The sequence below is a fragment of the Sciurus vulgaris genome (genome assembly GCF_902686455.1).
Source record: "Sciurus vulgaris genome assembly, chromosome: 3".
Classification (NCBI taxonomy): domain Eukaryota; kingdom Metazoa; phylum Chordata; class Mammalia; order Rodentia; family Sciuridae; genus Sciurus; species Sciurus vulgaris.
The window spans coordinates 14,025,516-14,046,968 of record NC_136463.1 but is presented as its reverse complement, the minus strand read 5'-3'; the positions used below and the strand labels follow the sequence as shown (position 1 = coordinate 14,046,968).

The 21,453-nt window shown below is 43.0% G+C and overlaps 1 protein-coding gene and 1 long non-coding RNA gene across 2 annotated transcripts in view; one reads left to right on the top strand and one right to left on the bottom strand.

Moving 5' to 3' along the window:
• PITPNC1 (phosphatidylinositol transfer protein cytoplasmic 1) overlaps positions 1–21,453 on the bottom strand; it is a 291,062-nt gene that overhangs the window by 96,058 nt on the left and 173,551 nt on the right. Inside the window, exon 5 of the mRNA XM_079131631.1 lies at positions 1,663–1,734. Within this exon, the coding sequence (XP_078987757.1) occupies positions 1,663–1,734 (72 nt within the window). The remainder of the gene's footprint in view (positions 1–1,662; positions 1,735–21,453) is intronic.
• LOC306656451 overlaps positions 1–21,453 on the top strand; it is a 561,410-nt gene that overhangs the window by 524,961 nt on the left and 14,996 nt on the right. The window lies entirely within an intron of this gene.

Here is a 21,453-nt window from a genome sequence, read left to right as displayed (position 1 = left end):
TTATTTTACAAAAGTTCAAGTTTAAACACTTAGTGATGCTGTTGTGGTTTTGAGGAGGTTGGCAAGGAAATTGCCTTTAATTTCAGGCTGCTGCTGAGTGGTCCTAAAAGTTTCTGTTTGGGTCACCATCTTGAGGAAATGCCAAATATAGGGTTCACAAATTTAGTGGGAGGAGAGTGCTCAAACCATCAATGTTCTTTCATCTGGAAAGTTCCCAAAATTCTGGATAAGGCATATGGCTGCAACAGCTGGCAGGGAGTTGGATTAAGTGGTCCAGTTTTGAGATCTGGTGGATGCTTTTCTGATGTGAGTTTTTCTGACCCAGGAGTTGGTGATCTTTTTTTCTGGAAAGCACCAGGTAGGAGACATTTCAGGCTTTGCAGCCATATGATCTCTCTTGCAACTACTCAACCCTGCTGCTGAGAAGCAGCTGGGACAATATTACAGTGGATGAGCCTGGCTGTGTTCCAATAAAGCTTTATTTACAAAGAAAGCAGTATGTCAATCCCTGAAAAACTCAGTTTCCCCAGCACAGTTCAAGAAGTAAAGTGACCTGGTACAAGCTAGGTCAGTCCCTGTTAATAGGTGAGTTATTACAAAAGACCCCCTCCTCAAAGGCCTCCCATTCTAGGGGTTGACTAGAGATGACTTCACACAAAAGGAAGTTCATTATTGTACTTATGGTCTTGGTCATTTAATATGTTGGTCTTTGTCCCCTACATAAACTCTGAGTATCAAAGTTTGGAAAATGAGTCTGCAGGTTTCCTAGTTTCTCAGTGACTGATTTGAAGTTGATGGAATGTGAGAACTTAGCTCTTGTTTGATGGTTCTTTGGTACCTCCACAACTCCTGCCTCCTGTTTTGCCTCACCTCAGACAATGCACCAAAAGGTCACCTTGTCAAGAAACTCTTTTCTTGCCCATTTTGACAGAGCTCCAATCTTTATCACTTCTACAAATGCAAAACATGTCAATGAGGTAGGAATGAATGGGTGAATTTCTGCAGCCTCTCGATCCAGACTCTTTCCCTGACAGGTCTTCGTGGATTCCACATCCCATCTCAGGAGAGCCTCCAGGCTACATCAAAATGTTCACCCTCAAGAAGGGAATTTAGAATCATTTCACCCCAATCAAAAGAATAAAAACCAGGTTAGATGATGGATTTTTGCAATACTAATAAACAAAGTACTTCTAATTCAGAGTGTGACTACCTCCTGAGGTAAACATTTTGCAGAGGTTCTCCCTAGTTTTCATGACATATGTGTGTGAATGCACATACATGAGAACACAAGCACCGACCAGCCAACAGACACAGCATGCACATAAGTGCACATTTTTCTAAGTAAATATTTAATAGTCATTGAGAAGATGTGTGCTAAATCTAATGGTTAGGAACCAGATCCTGGAGTTCTGAGTTCCCCATTGTCCTTTCCAGGTCACAAAGATTTATGCAGAAGCCCATGGAAGGAACATACAGATGGAAAGAAAGAAAAGCTAGGCCACAAAGTAGTTCTGGAAGAAATCCCAGGGAAATAACCTTCAGAGGTCTTAAGCCAGAATACTTCTGGGGTTCCAGTTCCAGATCCCGCTGCAGGCCCTGGCCATATGAGGGACTCTCAGAGATCAAGAGGCAAGCATAGCACAGAATGAGGTGGCTACTCACGCTGTCATTGCTTCCTTTGTTGTCCTCGTACTTGGTTTCTATATGAATGGAGAATTTCGGCAGAAAGGAACACTATGGAGAAAAAGCAAACATATATTAAAGCAAGCTCTCTCTTCTGCACACGCTCAGTACAGCCTCTGCTTTCTTCTCACCATTTGGTTGGGAGCATGGTTCTAGAGCAGAAGTGTTGAACTACTATGACAATATCCATATTCACTTAGGAAAAGCCACCTTTGGGAGCATGAACACAATTTCTTCCAAAGTCAGGCCAGAGAGAGAACGCAACAGAAATACGTTCTGTGGGTCCTGCCACCAGCTTTGGAAAAGAAAACTCTGGTCTGGAGAACTTACCTTGGGGAGTGACTGCCACTGCTGGATAAATGGGGACCTGCCTTACCTTGAATATAAATATTCACATAAAGTTAGGGAGGTAGTGCAGAACTTTAAAAGCAGAGATAACTGAAGTTAGACAGACCTGGCTTTTAACATGACTTTGGATAAATCATTCAACTTCTCTGAACCCTAGCAGTATTAAAACAGGAATAATAATTATTACCTTAAGAGTGGCATTGTGAAGGTTAAATAAAATGATGTGCATAAATATACTGTGCTAAGAGTCAGTGTAAGAGTGTGTGCTTAGCATGTGTAAAGCCCTACGTTTAATTTTTGAAACAAAACAACAAAAATATCATACATATGTAAATAATGCTGAGCACTGAGGAAGCAGTCAACAAACTTAGTGATCCGTATGAGGCTGCAGCTGAGCTTGAACAGAAAAGGCAGCCCCTCTTGCTGGCTGCATGAAGGACACCACAAACCTGGAATACAACTTGGCCCTAGTGTTCCAGACTTCTCATTCTGTATATCTGGTAGATCTTAAGAGTTAAGGCAGCTTGAGAAGAGGATTTTGACAGATGATGGTGTAAACCACACTCCTTCTGGCACTGAGGTAGCATTACTTTCTGGGCCTCCAGATAGGATTAAAAGCTAATGGGTAAAATGACCCAGCGACTCCACTGGGAGCTGCAGGTGTTGGGAAAGGAGACTTGGCTTGATCTGATCACAGTCCCAAGAGGCTGGGTCCTTTTAGTATTTATCCACCACTTAGGAAATGTGCTTTCTGCATCAGCATAGTCTGAATACTTTCACGTTCTCTCTCACGTATTCTCTATTCTCTGCATCAACCCCAAGGGGTGGGTACTATTATCATCATCATCCCTGCTTTCAAGATGAGGAATGGAGGCACAGAAAGGTTAAGTAAAAGGCCCACAATCACAGTTAGTGCTTCATAGAGTCAGGTCTGAAAGCAAGGTGGCTAGTCCCAGTGTCCACGCTCTTGACTACTACCTCAATGCTTCTCAAAGTGGGTAACTAGTCTAGCAACAGCAGCATCACTCTCGAACTAGTTAAAAATGCAAATTCTTGGGCCTCACCCCAGACCAATTGAATTAAAAACCCTAGAGTAGGGTCCAGCAATTTAAATTTCATTTGTTCAAGTTGGAAAATCAGCTCACCCTCCTATGTATGGGAAGGAAACAGAGCGTATTGTCTAAAATCCAAAAGTCCACAAATACCTACCCTCACCTCTTGGGCTTCATCCCCACAATGACTATGCTCCCCTTTTGGCCCAGCTTAGAGCCCCAGGGGGCATCTGTACAAGAAGGCAGAGGCCTTGAACATGCCAGGGATAATTCTCCTGGCGTCACATGCCTGTGTACATCCTGTATCCATCTGTCTGAATCTAAGCGAAATAAGCATTCTGAACTGTGACTAAGGAAACATGGAAACAATCAATTCCAGTGATTGCCTTTATGGAGAATGAGGCCCTGTGATTATTCATTAACACTTTCTCTGCTGTCTTTTCTTCAACCTCTCACCTGGGTAAGTGCTGCCCTCACGCCCTGTTCCACAGGGTTCCAGGAGGGGCTGCTTATTGAGACCCTGGCGAACTAAAGCCCCCTGCAGAGCTTTGAGAGACTCATGAACATGGGGAGATGCCCTGGCCTAGAGACCCTCTTAAAAATAACAAGCTTTCAAGTGAATCAATTCTGTACTTGTAAACTCATAATTCATCCGAGACCAATCCAATGAGTGCAGGACAAGAGGGCCATGCAGGGTATGAGTAGGCCTGGGGATGCCATGTAGAAAAACCACAAGAAGTTTGTATCAGTTGAACCTCTAAAACCACTTAACTAGGTCAAACAAATGAATTTTAGCATTTGGGGTATTAAACCCAGATATGAAATGCAAAACTCCTATGCAAATTAGCAGGTGCTGTTATTTTGGAGTCAAAGACTCAGGTTATTTTCATGTCAGAATAGCAACCCTGCCCTGAGGCTGGGAGCGCACCTGCCTGTGGCAGCAGGAGGATGGGGACTGGATGGGCCAACTCCAGGATGGTCAGTGCTTTCTTTGTAGGCAGGTGGACTGGGACTGCTAATCCCTTTGGGATACCTGACAGCTGGTTCTCGGAGTCATGGAGTGTGCAAATGTCTAAAGTTAAAATCAGAAGTCTGTGGCTCAGAATTGTCATTAACCTCTTTCCGGAAAGATATCCATCTTAAGATAAACTTCCTCCTGCCCCATGCAGGCTAGTGGCTGTAAAAATTCCAGCGCACAAATCCTAGCAATCTATAAGTGTTAGGCAAGGCCTGTTATTTTTTCCTGTTGGTACCTCAACCACGAACTTATCCTAAACTCCTTTCCTTCTCCAGCCCTAGCACTTGGCTTTGCCCTTCCTATCTCACAGATGATCATTTTGATTCAGGCTTTGATGAGAACATAGATGCTGTGACAGAAACACCTACAACTTCCCTTTCATCTACTGCAAATCTTCTGCTTATTATGTTATGCTCCTTGTTCTTGGTGAATCAGAGAAAGGTGTCACTGTTTTTTTCCCAATGCAAAATAATATAATGAAAGTCCTGACACATTTGAACCAATTGACTTGGGCTCAAATCCAAGACATACTGCCTTGGGCAAATTCTTTTAACAGCTCCAGCCTCAGTTTCTCCATTTATAGAATGAGGATGATCCTTCTGTTCTCTGTTGAGAAGATCAATAAGATCATGCAGGTAAGGCCCAGCATAGTACTTGGCACGTCACAGGTGCACAACAATAAACATTCCCAAGGCTTTTCTCTGGAACCTGTCTGATAATTCACATCTTTTCCCTGCCTATCTCCACAGCCTAAAAATATATTCTTAAAAACAAATGATCACAAAGTTTTTTGTTTCTTCCTCTATCTATAATTAACTCCAATTCTATCTTTACAATCAAATATATTAAGAGTAGTCAGTGCTGGCCAGTTCTACTCTTTCAATCGTTTACCTCTTCTCAGCCAGTACAATATGGTATGGAGATGACTGATTCTCAAAGCATTTCTAAACCAGCACCCTTCTTTCAACTGCATCCTGGAGACCTCCACAGAGGTCAAAATGACCCAGCAACTCCTGTCCCTAACCTGCTCAAACCTCTTCAGCCTTCAATGGAAGTGATCCCTCCAAACCTTTGCCCCTAGTCATCTCATCTGCTTCTGATTTTCCCATGACCATTCCATTCTTTGTAGGTACTCTAATGGACATCTCTAATTCCAACCTCTTTTTACATTTCAGTTGCCCCAAGGATATCCCAAAATGTCTTACAGTTACATCTGACCTGAAATGTCTATACTGAATTCAAATGTTCTCGTTCCCTGTATTAATTTCCTAGGGGGTGTGGGGGGGCAGTCAAATTACCACAAATTCAGTGCTTAAAACCAAAGACATGTGTTCTCTCATAGTTCTGGGGGTTAGAAATAGAAATCAAGATACCTGAAATGTTAGCTCCCTCTGAAGATTCTAGGGCCTAGAAGCATTGCCTTTTCTAGCTCCCAGCATGCTGTCTGCAGCTATACAGCTCTAGCTATCATCTTCAGCTTCCCATCACCAACCAGATGAGGAGCTCCAATCCTGTCACTATCCGACAGGAGGGTCCTCACCACATCCCATCACCATAGGAATAATGTCTGTCAGTTTCCCCCAGTTTTCAGCCCTCTAAGCATTCTTTGAATTAAAGTTTGCTCAAATAATACTTTTGCTACAACCAGGAATATACCATCTATCCTAGACATTCTCAAATATGAAGGGGGAGAAGGGAGACCCTCGACTTCCAATCCTGAACTTCCTCAAAATATATGCAATCCCCTAAAGATTCTGACATTTCCTTGAGTGAAAGGGATTCCATGCCACTGAGGGACCTGTCAGAAGTGTGGGAGTGGAAAAGAAGTCGGGAACTCTGATATAACCACACTTGAAACTTCTCCAAGAGGGATAACAGGAATGTCAGCCATTATCTAAAACTGGAAGATGGCGAAAGAATTTGGAATATTCTCATGTTCTCTGTGTCTCAGTCATCTGAAAACACAGGATGCTTTAAGTTCCATGAGCCCCACAGAATGCAATAGAGAGTTCTGAGATGACCCCAGAACCCTACCCCATGGTGCACACAAGCTATGAGGGGACACTGCACCCTGGATTGGTCCCTCAAGTCTTCAAAGGGAGTGCAGACTTTGCTACCAAGGAGATGAGATGTTCACTCCTGAGCGTCTGTTATAGTATCTATGACCTCTTTTTTAAAAAGCAGAGATTTCTTTTGTTGGCTTTTAAACTATGAGGGGGCCACGTGGCTAGGACCTGAGGAAGGTCTATGGGAGCCACGGGGACAGCCAGCTGGAAAAGGAGACCTCTGTGCTACGGCCAGAAGGAAGTACATCCTACCAGCAACCAGTGGGCTTGCTTGGAAGAGGACCCCAGGAGAGACGAGAGCATTGGATGAGACCCCAGTATCCACCTAGCCCAGGATTCAGTTAAACTGGGCCTAAACTCCTAACCTATGGAGACTTTGAGATAATAAATTTGTGTCATTTTAAGTTGCTAAGTTTGTGAGAAATTTGTTACATGGCAATAGAAAACCAAACACACTCAACTTGCCTACTGTTTCCCTTCTGAATCACCCCTCTGGCCTTCATCTGATTAAGCATCACTTACTGTGAGCTCTGAACAGTCCAGGGCATTGGGAATTCATACTCTTTCTGACTTAGTCATTTCACCTATGATATTATCTGCTCTGTCATCAGCCATTGCTTATTGCCCAGGGAGATATTTATGAGTAACTGATGCCAGTAAGATCATCATTAGCTGGTACCCACATATAGCAGTGTGCCCCTGACCCACACAAAGGAAGTGTGGTGGATCAGGAGCAAAAACAGGTTTTGCAGTGAAACATACTTTATTTCAAATCCTAGCTTCATTTCTCACAAACTCTGTGATTTGGGGCAAATTCCCCAACCCTCCTGAGCTTTGATTTCCTAATCTATAAAACGGAGACAAAGCCAAACTCACAGCTGGGAATGAGGGATTAATGAGATGATGAATGTTCAAGGTTAGATAGTATCTGGCAGAAGAGGGACTGGAGAAAGGCTGGCCCACTCCATGGCACCCCTCTCCTGAAACTCCCACAAGTGATGGAAGAGCAAGCCCACAATGCTGCAGTGGTGCCCACAGATAGGTCACCTGACTGGTTTTCCCATGGTGTGGGTGGTGGCTGAGCCATGGAGCAGATCTAGCCTCCCCTGACCCTCTAGTCTGCTCTGCTGCCCAGGGCATGTGGCACGTCGTCCCATCTTCTAGGATCTGTCCTTGGTGGCTCCTTCTGGGCAGAAGCTCTTTCCCTTCCCCCCTTCTCTTAGCTGCTTTCGACCTCCTACCAGCTTCATGCTGAGAAAGAAGAACCCTACCAGGACTTTAGTTCACTCAGCTAAATTACAAAGACTGAGACTCAAGAAATTAAGAAACAGCATAAAAAAAGCAGAAGTCAGGAGCTCTAGGGTCCACAATGAGTGACTGCTTACAGAAACAGGAAAGGGCAGTGACTTTCAAGCTCCTGTCTCAGAGCCTGGGAGCCATCAGGGAAGCATGTCTGCTCCTCCCAACATGTCCTTCTTCCCCAGGCTCACTCCAGATCTTGAATCCTTTTTCTCATGAAGCATGTTTCTTCTCTCTTCTGGACTAGAGGTATAGCTTGGAAGAGAGAATAAAGAAGAGAAACACAGAAAATGTTCCCTAGCCAGGTGCAGTGGTGCACACCTGTATCTGCAGCTCAGGAAGCTGAGGCAGGAGGACCGCAATTTCAAAGCCAGCCTCAGCAATTTAGTGAGGGACTAAGTAACTATCTCAAAAGAAAAAAGAAAAAGTTCCCGTAATTATGGCCAGTGTTTGTTTTGCTTTCAACCCCCTTAAAACAGCAGCAGAGTCATGAAGAGATCAGTGCAGCAGGGCAGAAGCTCTCCTGTCACCTCATCTTTGATTTTCTAGCTTGGATTCTCCCAGGTCAGAAGAATCTACTAGTGTCACTGTCCTCTGCTTGCTGCCCTCACCGGCTTCCTGTATATCTGGTATCTGCATCTTTCATTGGCCTTCCAAACCCAGTAGAATCCATCAGGATGAAGCTCTTATTGAGAAAGGATCCTTAGGTACCCACAGAATCTCCAGCACCTAAAACTGAATGTTTAGGGAATGGTTCTTTGTTGAATATTTAAATGTGTCTATTTGGTGCTTTTAGACCTGAAGGGGGCATCTGTGGGCAGGAAGAAGAATGCCAGGAAAGATTCAAGCTGTCTGGGCCTCCCCAAGAATAATTTCCAGACAGTTCTCCCAGGTTCAGTGTCGGGAAATGAAAGTGGCGTATTCAAAACACAAGGCAAAGCTGCATCCCCAATTCACTACAGATAGGCTCAGGGAAAAATGATAGAGCTATTTTTGGTCCTGTGATTGATTAGGGTTGCTATGGCAGTAAGAAACAGTTATGAGAACAAAACTAACTGTAAGCAAACCAAAGTCTTAAAGAGAAAGGGTCAGATGCGTGGGGAGTTTCAGTCAGTTTCTGGGTGGCACTGGAAACCCTAGCTGTTTCCACACTTGCTCAGGGAGAGGGGATTGGTGGCTGCTGAGAAAGAGGGCCATGGGGTATGAGTCTGAGGCTTGACAGGGCCCAGGCCCACAGAAGCAGAGTGTTGAAACTTGGAGAATCTGCACCATTCATTTTGAAGACTGTCGTCCAAGAATATTGTGCTCCCACAAGAAGAACTATAAGTGTGCAGGGCATGGTGGTGCACCCCTGTAAACCCATTGGCTTGGGAGGCTGAGGCAGGAGGATCACAAGTTTAAAGCCAGCCTCAGCAACAGTGAGGACATAAGGAAGATCTTGTCTCAAAATAAAAAATAAAAAGGACTGGGAATGTTGTGGATCAGTGGAAAAGTACCCTTGGGTTCAATCCCTAGTACAAAAACAAACAAAACAAAAACAAAAAAGAAAAAACTGTAAGTGACACCAGTTGGCAATATAAAACAAAAACAATATTCTCTTCAACAGTTCACTTCCAAGACCTACTTCATAATGCCTCATCTGTTGGGCTTGTTAAAATCAGGTATCAGGCCTCTGCAGATTCTTATGGTGAAGTCCCAGACTGCACCCCCAAATGCAGGAGTTGATTCCCCCTACCCTTTTTTAAAAATTGCTTTACTTAGAGGCTGGGGCTGTAGCTCAGTGGTAAAGCAAGTGCTCAGCATGTGAAAGGCCCTGGGTTCGATCCCCAGAACCAGAATAAATAAATACTTTTATTCACACAATTCGCCCATTTCAAGTATACAAGTTAATGGTTCTTAGTGTACTGACAGAGTTGTGTGCCCACTGCCATGGTCTAATTTTAGGACATTTCCATCTCCCCCACTGGCTATCACTTCCCTGTTCCTGCCTCCCCTCAACACCATACTGTAAGCAACCACTACTCTCTGTCTCTATGACTTGTTTATTGTAGACAACTCACATGAATGAAATCGTATACAAGTGGCTTTTTGTTTCTGGTTTCTTTCATACAGCATGTTTTTAAGGTTTATCAATGTGATTACATGTTCTGGTACTTTGTTCCTTTTTTCTAAAAGAATAATATTCCATTGCATGGATATCACTTTTTATTCATCAGTTGATGGATATTTGTTTCTGCATTTTGGTTATTAGGAATTATGTTGTCATGGGCATTCTTGCACAAGTTCTGGTAGAGGCAATTCATTTCTTTTGGGTATATACCTAGAGTAAAACTGCTGGATCCTGTAGTAACTAACCTTTTCAGGAACTGCCAGATGGCTATGGTATTCCAAAGCAGCTGCCACATTTTGTGTGCCCACCAGCAGCATATGAGGGTTCCAATTTCTCTACATCCTTGATAACACTTGTTATTGCCCATGTTTCTTTATCCTTAGGAGTTCTAGAATTTCTCTGGCTCAAAACGATGATCCAAAGTAAAATTTTGTTCAACATGCCACATGCCCAGATGTGACCCAACACTGAGGCAACAATGACATTTTATTTCTACAGGACTACTATCATTAGGCATTTTTCAAGTGTTTGCTACATATGAATCCACCCATTAACGCATCAACCCTCATATAACTACATGAAGATCTACTATCAGTACCCCCATGTTACAGAGGAAGAAACCACGGCACCAAGAAGTCTAGCAGCTCGCCCAGAGTCACACGACAAATATACAAGGCTGTCTGGCTCTGGAGTTCAGACACCCTTTTAAGAATCAGGAAAGCATGCAAGGGTTTCCAGGAGAGCAGAGCTTGAAGTTCAGTGGAGCTGCAGGTTTTGCTTCTCAATATAGCCAGTGGCTACTAACAGCAGAAAAATTACGTGTGTGTACTTCTCACATGATAGACGTAGCCTGCTTCAGACAAACCCAAAGGAGGAAAAACAAGTTATCGGTTTTCTCCAATATTTCTGACAGATATATATTGGAGAAATAATTACTCATTTATTATAAAATATCCTAGCACCTTTAAAATTTAATAAGTTCTAAAACTGAACTTAAGTATGATAGTTTAGGTTAATTTACATTGTGGAACTGCTTTTAAAACCATTTCCAGAACTCCAGGGAGGGCACAATTATCAGATGAAAGAAAAAAGCTCATTAACTGCATTATTAGTCCTATAAAAAAAATGTGAAGCCAGGCATGGGGGTACACCCCTGTAATTCAGCTACACAGGAGGCTGAGGCAGGAGGATCACAGGTTCAAAGCTAACCTCAGCACCGAATGGGACTCTGACTCAAAATAAAAAATAAAAAGGGGAACGTAAGTCAGTGGTAGGGCAACCCTGGGTTCAATCCCCATTAGTGCACAAAACAAAACACAGAATACACACCTATAATTCCAGTGACTAGAAAAACTGCAGGCCAACTTAATGAGACCCTGGCTCAAAATGAAATTAAAAAGGGCTGAGGATGTAGCTCAGTGGTAAAGCACTTGACAGCATGCATCAGGTCCTATGTTCAATCCCTAGTACCATGATAAACTTTTTGATAATGGTTGGATTTTATAATAAACATCATCCTTTTCAATAAGTAGAAAATATTCAAATCCCATAAAGAGTTAACGAGCACATCAATGATATCCCCAATAACTACACTATCACTAAAGAAAGTCGCAAAATTACCCAAAAGTTCTTAAAGTTTTAGTTCACTATCTTGAAAAGTACGTTATAAAGAACACCATTACATAGATGAAGGAGAAGTAAATCCGCAAGTCTAGAAACTGCTATTTCTGGGGGTTCCTGCCTCACATCACTCCTATTCATGAACTTTTAGAACAGGGCAGGATCAAGCAGTGCTACACTCAATAGTTTTCAAACCACTTTTAAATTTTATTTCTTAATTTACTTTGTGGTGCTGGGGATCACACCCAGGGTCTCGGGTGTGCATGGCAGTGCTCTAGCACTGAACTACAGCTCCAGCCTCAAAAAATATTATGCAGGGACAAGACAGCTACTGAGGCACATGCGCAGACTGTTCCAGGCCAAGAGAAGGACAATTTGAAAACTACTCGTTAAGAAGAACCCTCAGCCCAAACACTCAGTGCCTTATTCACCAACTCAAATTCTCCCATGTCTGAGATCAGCACTTTACAAGGGGGTTTGGAGTCCAGAAAGTTAAATGGAATATTTGAGAAGCTGGTTTGGGGTTGATGAAGTACTTATAAACTTTTAAAAGATCATTTACTTTTAGCTTTCCTTCCTTCTGCTGTTTCTCTATGTTGTCAAGGCTGGTCTCAAATTAGTGAGCTCTAGCGATTCTCCTGCCTCAGCTCTTAAGTAGCTGGGACTAGAGGCATGTGTCACCACACCCAGATGCTCCTTCTAACTTTTACCTGGAAATGCACACATTCTTCTCTTGCCACCTTGTTCTGTTAGCACAAAGCACATGTTGCTGTCAGCGAACATGAAACTCCACACAAGGGCTGGGGATATGGCTCAGTTGGTAGAGTGCTTGCCTTGCAAGCACAAGGCCCTGGGTTTGGTCCCCAGTACCGCAAAAAAAAAAAAAAAAAAAAGAAACTCCACATGGATTCTACCTTCTCTCCGGTGGAGTTCTCCTGAAGATGACTTGGCTCTCTGGCACTATAGTCCACATTATCATGTTAAATTTCCTCCAAGGCCCTATGGGGAACTTCAACTTGAGATGGAATCATTACTAAAATTGGATTTGAAAATGTTCCTACCTTTCACCAACAGGGGACTCACACCAAAATGTTCCACAAAGCTAGTGAGATCAGGTGGAGAGAGTTTAGGGTTTCTTGGATGCTGGGGCTGGAGTTACTACTAGAAAGTAAGTGAGAAAGGTCACTGTTCCTTGTAAAATAGGAGACTGGTGATGAATGAGTGTGACAGGATAATTTGTATCTAGATCTATTTTGGTTTTGTTTCTTTGGTATCTCAGTCTTTTGGGATGGGGAGTAGAGGGACAGAAGAACTGGAGATTGAACTCGGATGCTCTATTAATGAACTACACCCCCAACCCTTTTTGTTTTGAGACAGGGTCTCACTAAGTTGCTGAGGGTCTTGCTAAGTTGCCCAGACTGGCTTTGAACTTGTGATCCTCCTGCCTCAGACTCCTGAATAGTTGGGATTACATTGTGCCAGGCTGTTATTTAAATCTGAAAGTAACTTTCCACTTTCTTCATCTTAATCAGGAAATTTTTATCCTGCATCCACAGAAATGTTACCCATACTTAGAAGGCAAAATTTAAACTCCTGTTGCGTGTATGGAAGATCTTTAATACACACATCAATTTCAAGAAGGTGTGTCTGCCACTTGCCCATTTGCTAATAATCTCAGTCATTATTCAGGCAAAGATGAAAACAAAATAAGGGGGAAATTTTTTTGGGTCCTTTTGCTGTTCTCGCTTTGTGTGATTTTATCCACAGATAGGATGAGTGGCAGTGTAGTTGGGGGAAAAAAATGCAAAGAAGGCAGTTCCAGAAATTGAGGAGAGGAAGTAAGTGGAGAAAAAAGTTGAGAATTTTAAAGCAAAGAGGAGAGGGAGGCAAGGAATTGCATGTAAATAAGGGAGATGAGGATGAATCAGAGTAACTCCCCAAATATATGCTATATAGGAAGAAGACTGTGGCCAAGAAGAATAGTGGAATCCAAAGGAGAAGTGGAGGAGGGTGAGAGGAAGGGAGTGTGTGGCAGGCAGAGCACTGAAACAGCCGGAAAACAGCTGCTGCCTCTCAGCCCACAGCAAGGAGAGGCAGCTCGGCCTCTCCATGCTTCCCGGCAGCCGGAGCCCCACGCGGAGACTCCTGTGCATTCATTAGTTCAGCCATTGATGGAGCCTCGTCCTGTCCTCTGACATGCTGAGTCAACAGCAACTCACTGGAGAAGCAAGGCCGGGAGAGAGACAGGGCCGAATACATGAATGAAAGCATATTTTCTGAATGGACGATGGTCTGCTACTGGCACTTCTAGGAAAACTGAGCAGGCACACAAAATACAGTCTCCTACAATCTAGGGCTGGACTTGTTGAGGCAGAAATAAACAGAGGATGCTCATGAATAGTGATGGCTAAGCTCAATAAAGGCAAGGCACAGATGTAGAGAGACAGGCTGACCATATCAAATGCGAGTGAACTGCACATAAATAACAGGATGGGAATGAGTACGTGTGACTCCCCAGATAGAGACAGTATATGGCCAGGTAGGAAACTTTCAAATGACAAGGTTTCTCAGCTAAAACCTGCAAGCATCACCTCCCCTTTTTTTAACTTTGTTTAATTCATTTTTTTTAATGTAGTACTAAGGATCAAAGCCAGTGCCTGACACATGCTAGGCAAGTGCTCTGCCACTGAGCCACAACCCCAGGCCAAGAATCACTCCTTTTAATCAGCTGGGCAAATCTGTTGTTGTTACAACTGGAAGTGAAAACATAGTTACATTGTTTCAGCAACACTTATCTGGATAGCAAAGTTATATACTATCATGAAATTCAGAATATCTTAGTGATTACAAAGGCCAACAGATATGGGGGCAATTTTACATTTGCTTTATTTAATCACTGAAATACTCTATTTTAGTTTGCCAACAGTCATTTGTATTTTATTTTATTGGTACCAGGGATTGAACCCAGATGCTTAACCACTTCCCCAGCCCTTTTGAATTTTTATTCTGAGACAGGGTCTTGCTAAGTTGCTTAGAGCCTCACTAAGTTGCTAAGGCTGACTTTGAACTTGTGATCCTCCTGCCTCAATCTCCCAAGTTGCTGGGATTACAGGCATGTTGCCACTGCACTGGGCTTGTATTTTTTTTTTTTTTTTTTAACAGAAATAACTCTTCCCTGCAAAATCTTTCCAATTGTGTCATTACGATCTCACCAACTTGAATTGAACACAACTCCATAGGTATTAGTAAATTTTGGGAAAGAAATCAAATTTTCTAGTAGAGTAAGTAGAAAATAAACAACAAAGAAAAGGAGAATTTCCTAGTACAATCTTCTATTGAACATCCCTACAAAAATTTTCTCTCTATGCAATGTCATCCTGAGTGACAATTTTGCAACATTATGTTAAAGAAGCACATCTTCTATTCTCTCCCCTCAAAATGGCTGGATTAGTTTTCTCTGAAGAACAAAGAAGTGCTTGGGAGCAGCCAGCACAATGGAAGTGGGGTAAACTGAACACACAAACTGGCTGTCCCAAGCTCCTGCTGCACCATGTGTTAATTTGCTGAGTTGCTAAGATGTGGAGACAAGCTCCAGGTCCACACAAGGGCCCTGGCACATCTGTGAATAAGCTGTTTTGTAGGTCCACATGTTAAAACGACTGGACCCCAAGGTGGGTCTATTGGGAGGTACTAGGACTTTGGGGGAGGCCTAGTGAGAGGATCCTAGCTCATTGGAGGGTAGAGTGCTCCCCAAGGAGAGAGTGGGCTCCAGGTTTCCTCCTCCCTCTTTCATATCCTGGCCATCAGGTTAGCAGGTTCCCTCAGCCCCCATGTACTCCAGCCACGATGTGCTGTCTCACCACGGGTCTAGTGACAGACCAATCATCATAGACTGAAACCTCCAAAACTGTGAGCCAAAATAAACCTCCTCTCTTAAAAGTTAATCACCCCAGGTAATCTGTTACAGTGACAGAACACTGACTAACACAGGAACGTCACTGAATGCATCAAATCCCCGCATCCCAGCATACTGCTGCCTTTGCTGTGTGGCTTAACAGAATTGACTAGGAATGAAAAGGAACTTAAAGGTTCTGTGTCACCTGATTCTAAAACAACAAAACATTTTCATTACTATTGGGCATTCTTCAAAAAGCTTTGGTATTTGAATAATTATAACCTTCAGGCAACATATAACTAAAATTTAAAAAAGAATAGTATTTACTGAAAGAGAAGTTTATGGAACTTCCCTTCTATTTTACTATTTTTTTTTGGTAGTGCTGGGGATCAAACCCAGGGCCTTGTGCATGTGAGGCAAGCATTCTACCAACTGAGCTATACCTCCGGCCCTCCCCTACATTTTAAAGACTGATTTTACAAAATCTATGCATATTTACTCAAAATCCATGGATAAATAAGTGTGGGAGGTATTGCACACCACAGCTCCCTTTGGAGATCCAGAATGTACATTAGACTAGTAAAGGCTTGGAGAAGCCCTGGAATAAAAAATCTGTTGACTCTGTATATTTCTTCCCTTACTTAATTGGCTGTGTACCATCTTAAATGGTAGTTATAAATGGTTCTAGATTACTTCCATTCAAATTCTCTAGAACCCTGAGGATTTCTGAACTGGGTCATTTGACTTACTAATTATGACACCCGTCTACGACTTATGTCTCCACCATCTTCTCCATGAGGGTCCTCTTCAGGCCTGTGTCTATTGCTTCCTTGCTCATCAGCGCCCTCAACTGGAGGACTGTTCCCTAACATGTCCCTGCTTACATGGCTCTGTTCCTTAGGATCAGAAATTTTCCCTTGTCCAAAAATTTATGTACTACATTGGATATGAAGGCTAGTTGTGATGGAGATGAAAGTTATCTCCTAATCAGCTAACTTGTGCCTACATGCCCCACAGAAGGGACGCTTGGAGATGGTCAAATGGTTCTCTATAATTAGTCTGGGATGATAAAGGTATTCTTCCCTGGACATGTCCCTGATTTCCTAGTTAATGTAGTTTAGTAGCTACTATTCCTCTTTGGATGGAAGGTTGGGAGAGGAGACTTAAGAAGGGTGAGAGGGCCGAAGAAGGACGGAGGTCATCAGTCTATATCAGGGCACCCATCTGCTACTGGATTACTGGGGAAGCTGATAAGGTCCAGATTGTGAGTGAAATTTCCACCCAAGACAGTTAGTTACTTCCTGAAAAATAACCCAATCTCCCTATTGCCACTCCTGGGAAGATAACCTGAGTTTACGTTGGGTGACTGTTGACAGATTCTCAACTGTGAACAGCTTCTGCTCTCTTCCCCAAGCTTGTCTAAGCCAGCCCTCAACACTGCATCTCTCACGGTGGCTCAATACTGTTTGAGGCTCTCATTAAAGTCATTTCACCCCCGCACCCAGGTCTCTTCCAACTTTTTTTCCTACCTCTTCAATCTAAATAAAATTGGTAGGTAACAGTGGACTGTCCCTCATGGCCTTTTCTCCCTGTGGAATAGTCACTGTTTTAACTAATAGAAAGGTGCATTCCATTTGTCCTCGCCTCTTCCATGGATTCTTTTTTTTTTTTTTTTTTTTGGTATGAGGGATTGAACCCTCAGGGGTGCTTACCACTGAGCCACATTCCTAGCCCCCCTTTAAAAAATATTTTCTTTAGAGACAGGGTCTCCCTGAGTTGCTTAGGGCCTCACTAATTTGATGAGACTGGCTTTGAATTCACAATCCTCTTGCCTCGGCCTCCCAAACTGCTGGGATTATAGGTGTGCGCCACAACGCCTGGCTTCCATGGATTCTTTTTAAAAAACAAACAAACAAACAAACAAACAAACAAAAAACAGGGATTGAACTCAGGGGCACTTGGCCACCGAACCACATCCCTAGCCCTATTTTTTTTTTTTTTTTAAATTTAGAGACAGGGTCTCACTGAGTTGCTTAGTGCCTTGTTTTTGCTGAGGCTGGCTTTGAACTCTCAATCCTCCTGCCTCAGCCTCCTGAGCTGCTGGGTTCTATGGATTCTTAATAAAGAATATAGTGATGGAGAGGTGTGTGGTCATGGCAGTGATGTATTTATACACACATATATATACTGTTATCAACTCACTATAACTAAGGTCTTCAAATTCCTACAAAAGAAAAAAAATCCTTTCTCCTTTATTACTATTAAGGCCGAACTGATGCCACTGAGTTATGTTCATCTTCAAGGGAAGATTTTTAATATTATTATTATTATTATTATTATTATTTTAGCTCTAGTAAAAAACAAAGTCAACTATTTTGGAAGGCAGTCAGTCTCCTTAGGCACCTTGCTTTGTGCCTTTTGAAACTTCAGAAGAGCCTGCACATTTTGACAAACTGGTTAAACATCAGCCTTCTGGAAAACTTGTCGTTGTGTTGTTCTTTGTTTACTGTATAATTAAGATTTTTCCCATAATCAGGTTAAAGATATTTTTCCACTTCCTGGCCAAATGGCATTTCCACAGAATTCTAAACACACACAATCATTCACAATAATGAAAAAGTTTTCCTGCATTGATGATGAGGATAATGTCAAGGTCCTAGATGACCCTAAGTACAAAGTTCTCTTGCCTGGGTTTTATCACAAATGGGGTTAGTACCAGGTCTAAGTAACAGGCAGGATGGTCAGATACAGACCTAGTTATCCCAGGTATTGCTCTGGAAGAGACACTGATCAAGAGTTTCAGAGCCCTGGGGCTGCCTGTCTGAGAGAGGGAGGGCACAGTGACCCTACTTGGGAATCTGGCATTGGGGAAGTTTTTCTTTTGGGTGGAGAGCAGGAAATAAGGAGATTGAGAAAGACATCAAAAAGAGGAATTTAGGATTAAAGGATTGAGGGATAAAGAGCGCAATTAAAATGCACTCAAAATAGGAAGGAAGATGAAGGCCATTGAAAGGATCTGTCATAAATCCTGGGCATAGACCTGCACTCAGAGCACAGGGTGGGCTCTTTAGCCCAAGCTCTTGTGGGCAGAGAGTGTGAGAACATAGCTGAGTCTGAGTCAGGGGGTGGCAGCTTCAAAATGTGCACTGTAAGCCTAAAGGAGTAAACCTGGGGCAGAGAGAAAAATCCAGATCCCTAGTCACTGGGGAGTTGGAAAAAAAAAAAAGCTGTCCTATATTTGGGCTGGAAAATAAAAGCAAACTAGTCAGCAACAAAGTGGAGTCCCTAAGGAGAACTGAATCCAGACCTTGACCTGACTTTCCAAGCACAACGATCTGTCCTCCAGGTGGCCAGGATCCAGCACCTGTCCCCTAGGCTGGCATGCTATGGACTGAACTGTCATTATATGCTGAGGCCCTAAACCCCCAGTGTGACAGTGTCCAGAGAGGGAGCCTGGGGGAACTAGTGAGGTTCAGATGGGGTCATGAGGGTGGAGTCCTTCTAAGGGGATTAGTACCCTTAAAAGAAAAAACTGAAAGCTTGCTTTCTCTCCTCACCATGTGAGAACAGAGATCCTCGCCAGGAACGAATCAACCTGCACCTTGATTTGGGACTTCCAGCCTCCACGACTGTGGGAAATAAATGTCTGCTGTTTAAGTCTTCAGTCTACAGTACTTTGCTCAGCCCAAGGTGACAAAGGACAGCAGGTGTTTGCAGGGGGGGCGTCACTGTCCCTCAGGAAATGCCTCCTACTCCTAGGAATCTTACCATATTTCACTGGATGGCACTTCTCTCCTTTTTCTAACTCTCTATGCTTCATCCATAACACTGACATGTGGCACTGGTCTTCCTTGAAACACTGATAGTTCATCTGATCCTATTTAACTTCCCCAACTCTGCCCACTAAGTCCACTTCCTGGAACCAATCATAATGGAGGTAGGAGGTCCCTCCCAGTTGTTCCCACAGGGCATTTGACTTACTGTGCATGCCAACTGCAGGACAGTTTCCTGGCCTATATAATTCCTGTCCCTCCTCTTCCCTTGGCCCACTGGAATCCCCTGTTCTCATAACATGATTGCCATACTTGGGTCTCTAAGACCAGTTCTACCACACGGCTGCCTCTTATCCATTGGGTTGCCAGATACAATATAAGAAAATAGTCTTTCAGTGTAACCATGTCCTATGCAATATTTGGGACATACTTATGCTGAAAAATGTTCATCTGAAAATTTAAATTAAGCTAAATGTTTTCTACTTTTAAAATTTTTATTTGTTCTTTTTGTTATACATAATAGTAGCAGCCATTTTGATATATTTATACAAGCCTGGACTATACCTTATTCTAATTAGAATTCCAGTCTTGTGATGTAAGACTCACTGTGGTGTATTCATATATGTACATAGGAAATATGTTGGATTCATTCCAGTGTCTTTTCTTTTCCTATCCTCCTTCCTTCCCTCCATTCCCCATTGTCTAACCCACTGAACTTCTATTCTTCCCCTACCCCTTATTTTGGATTAACTTTCACAAATCAGAGAGAGAGCATTCAACTTTTGGTTTTTGGCACTGGCTTATTTCACTTAGCATGATATTCTCCAGGTCCATTCATCTACTGGTCAATGTCATAAAGTCATTCTTCTTTATGGCTGAGTAATATTCCACTGGGTATATATACCACACTATCCATTCATCTGTTGAAGGGCACCTAGGTTGGTCCATAGCTTAGCTATTGTGAACTGAGTTACTAATATGGTGTGTCACTGCAGTACTTTGATTTTAACTACTTTGGTATAAACTGAGGAGTGGGATAACCAGGTCAAATGGTTCCATTTGTAGTTTTTTTGAGGAATCACCACACTACTTTCCAGAGTGGCTACATTAATTTGCAGTTCCACTGACATTTTGTATTTCTGCTTACTAACTCTCCAAGCACCACTTGATTAGATAACATGCCTAATACTGCTGCGTTCTGCCCTTGCCTGGCTCTGGCCCTGGGGACCAGAGCCCTGTGCCTAAAACCCAAAGCCCCAGTCCAGAGCCCAGGGCCTTGCTTTCACATTGCCCCTGCTTGTCTGGTAGGATTTCCCAGAACTATTCTTCTGCCCTCCAGTCAGGACCTCTGCTGGCAGCTCAGTCTGGAGTTTGTCCAGCGCAGTGGACAGGTCTTCTGCCAGCCTGCCCCCAGCTGAGTCCCCCCCTCTTGGCTTCCATAAACCCCATGACTTGCTGATGACTCCTAGGCTTTGACTGGAATGTCCAGATTATGACCCCAAAGGGCAGGAAGACTTTCCTCAATGATGCCATGATGTTCTACATATCATGGGTACTTAATAAATGATGGCTAACCTCAGACTGAAATACACAGAGCAGTGAACTGGGAAAGAGTTTGTAAAAATAGGGGCAGAATAATGAGAAAGCAGATAAAAGAGGCCAGGTAATATTTTGAGTCAATAGAAAAGAGAGTATGAGATGGTACAACTGGAAATAACTTCCTCTTTATATGTTTTGATCCAAAATTTTCTCCAAAAGGAATAAAAAATTTTATGTATCTTTAAAAGTCTAATTATCTGGACCCCATGGCACATGCCTGTAATTCCAGCTACTGGAAAGGCTGAAGCAGGAGGATCACAAGTTTGAGGTCAGGCTCAGCAACTTAGTGAAATACCGTCTCAAAATAAAATAAGTAGGGCTGAGGATATAGCTCAGTGGTACAACACTTGGTAGCATGTGTGAGGCCCTGGGTTCAATCCCAAGTATTGCAAAATAATAATAAAGAAATGGAAGTCTTACTGGAGGTACAAGAATACCCTGGGGCAGAAGTTGGACAGAAGTAAAGGCCACAAGCCCCTGGGAAGTCCTCAAAAGTGACCAAGGTTTATAGAAATGGAGCTGGCCCAGAGTACTGCCTTGGGACTGGGTGGCCCTGTAGGGATAGCACTATCCAGTGACATGTATTCAATCTGTTTCCAGAACCTCAGACCTTTATGTAATATATTCTTACAAGGTATTTTGGTCACAGTGACAAAAAACTAACACCATGTACACTCCCGTAGAGCTTCCATTTTTAAGGATGGCATGTGTTGAATATTTACCATGCATCAAGCACTAGGCTAGGTTTTCAAAGAATTATGTAATGTAACTTTACATCCCCTTTAGTTATTACATTTTCTCACGTACAAGTGAGGAAATGGAGGCTTAAAGGAAGGTAATCTACACAGCCCCTAATGGGCACCAGAGGCAGGATTCAACCCATTCCAAAGTCTGTCTCTTGACGACTGTGCAATGGCAACAAGCAGCAGATCTGGGGACGCTGGTGTGGGGAAGCGTCAAGCTGCCTGTGGCCACAGACAGTGCACTGAC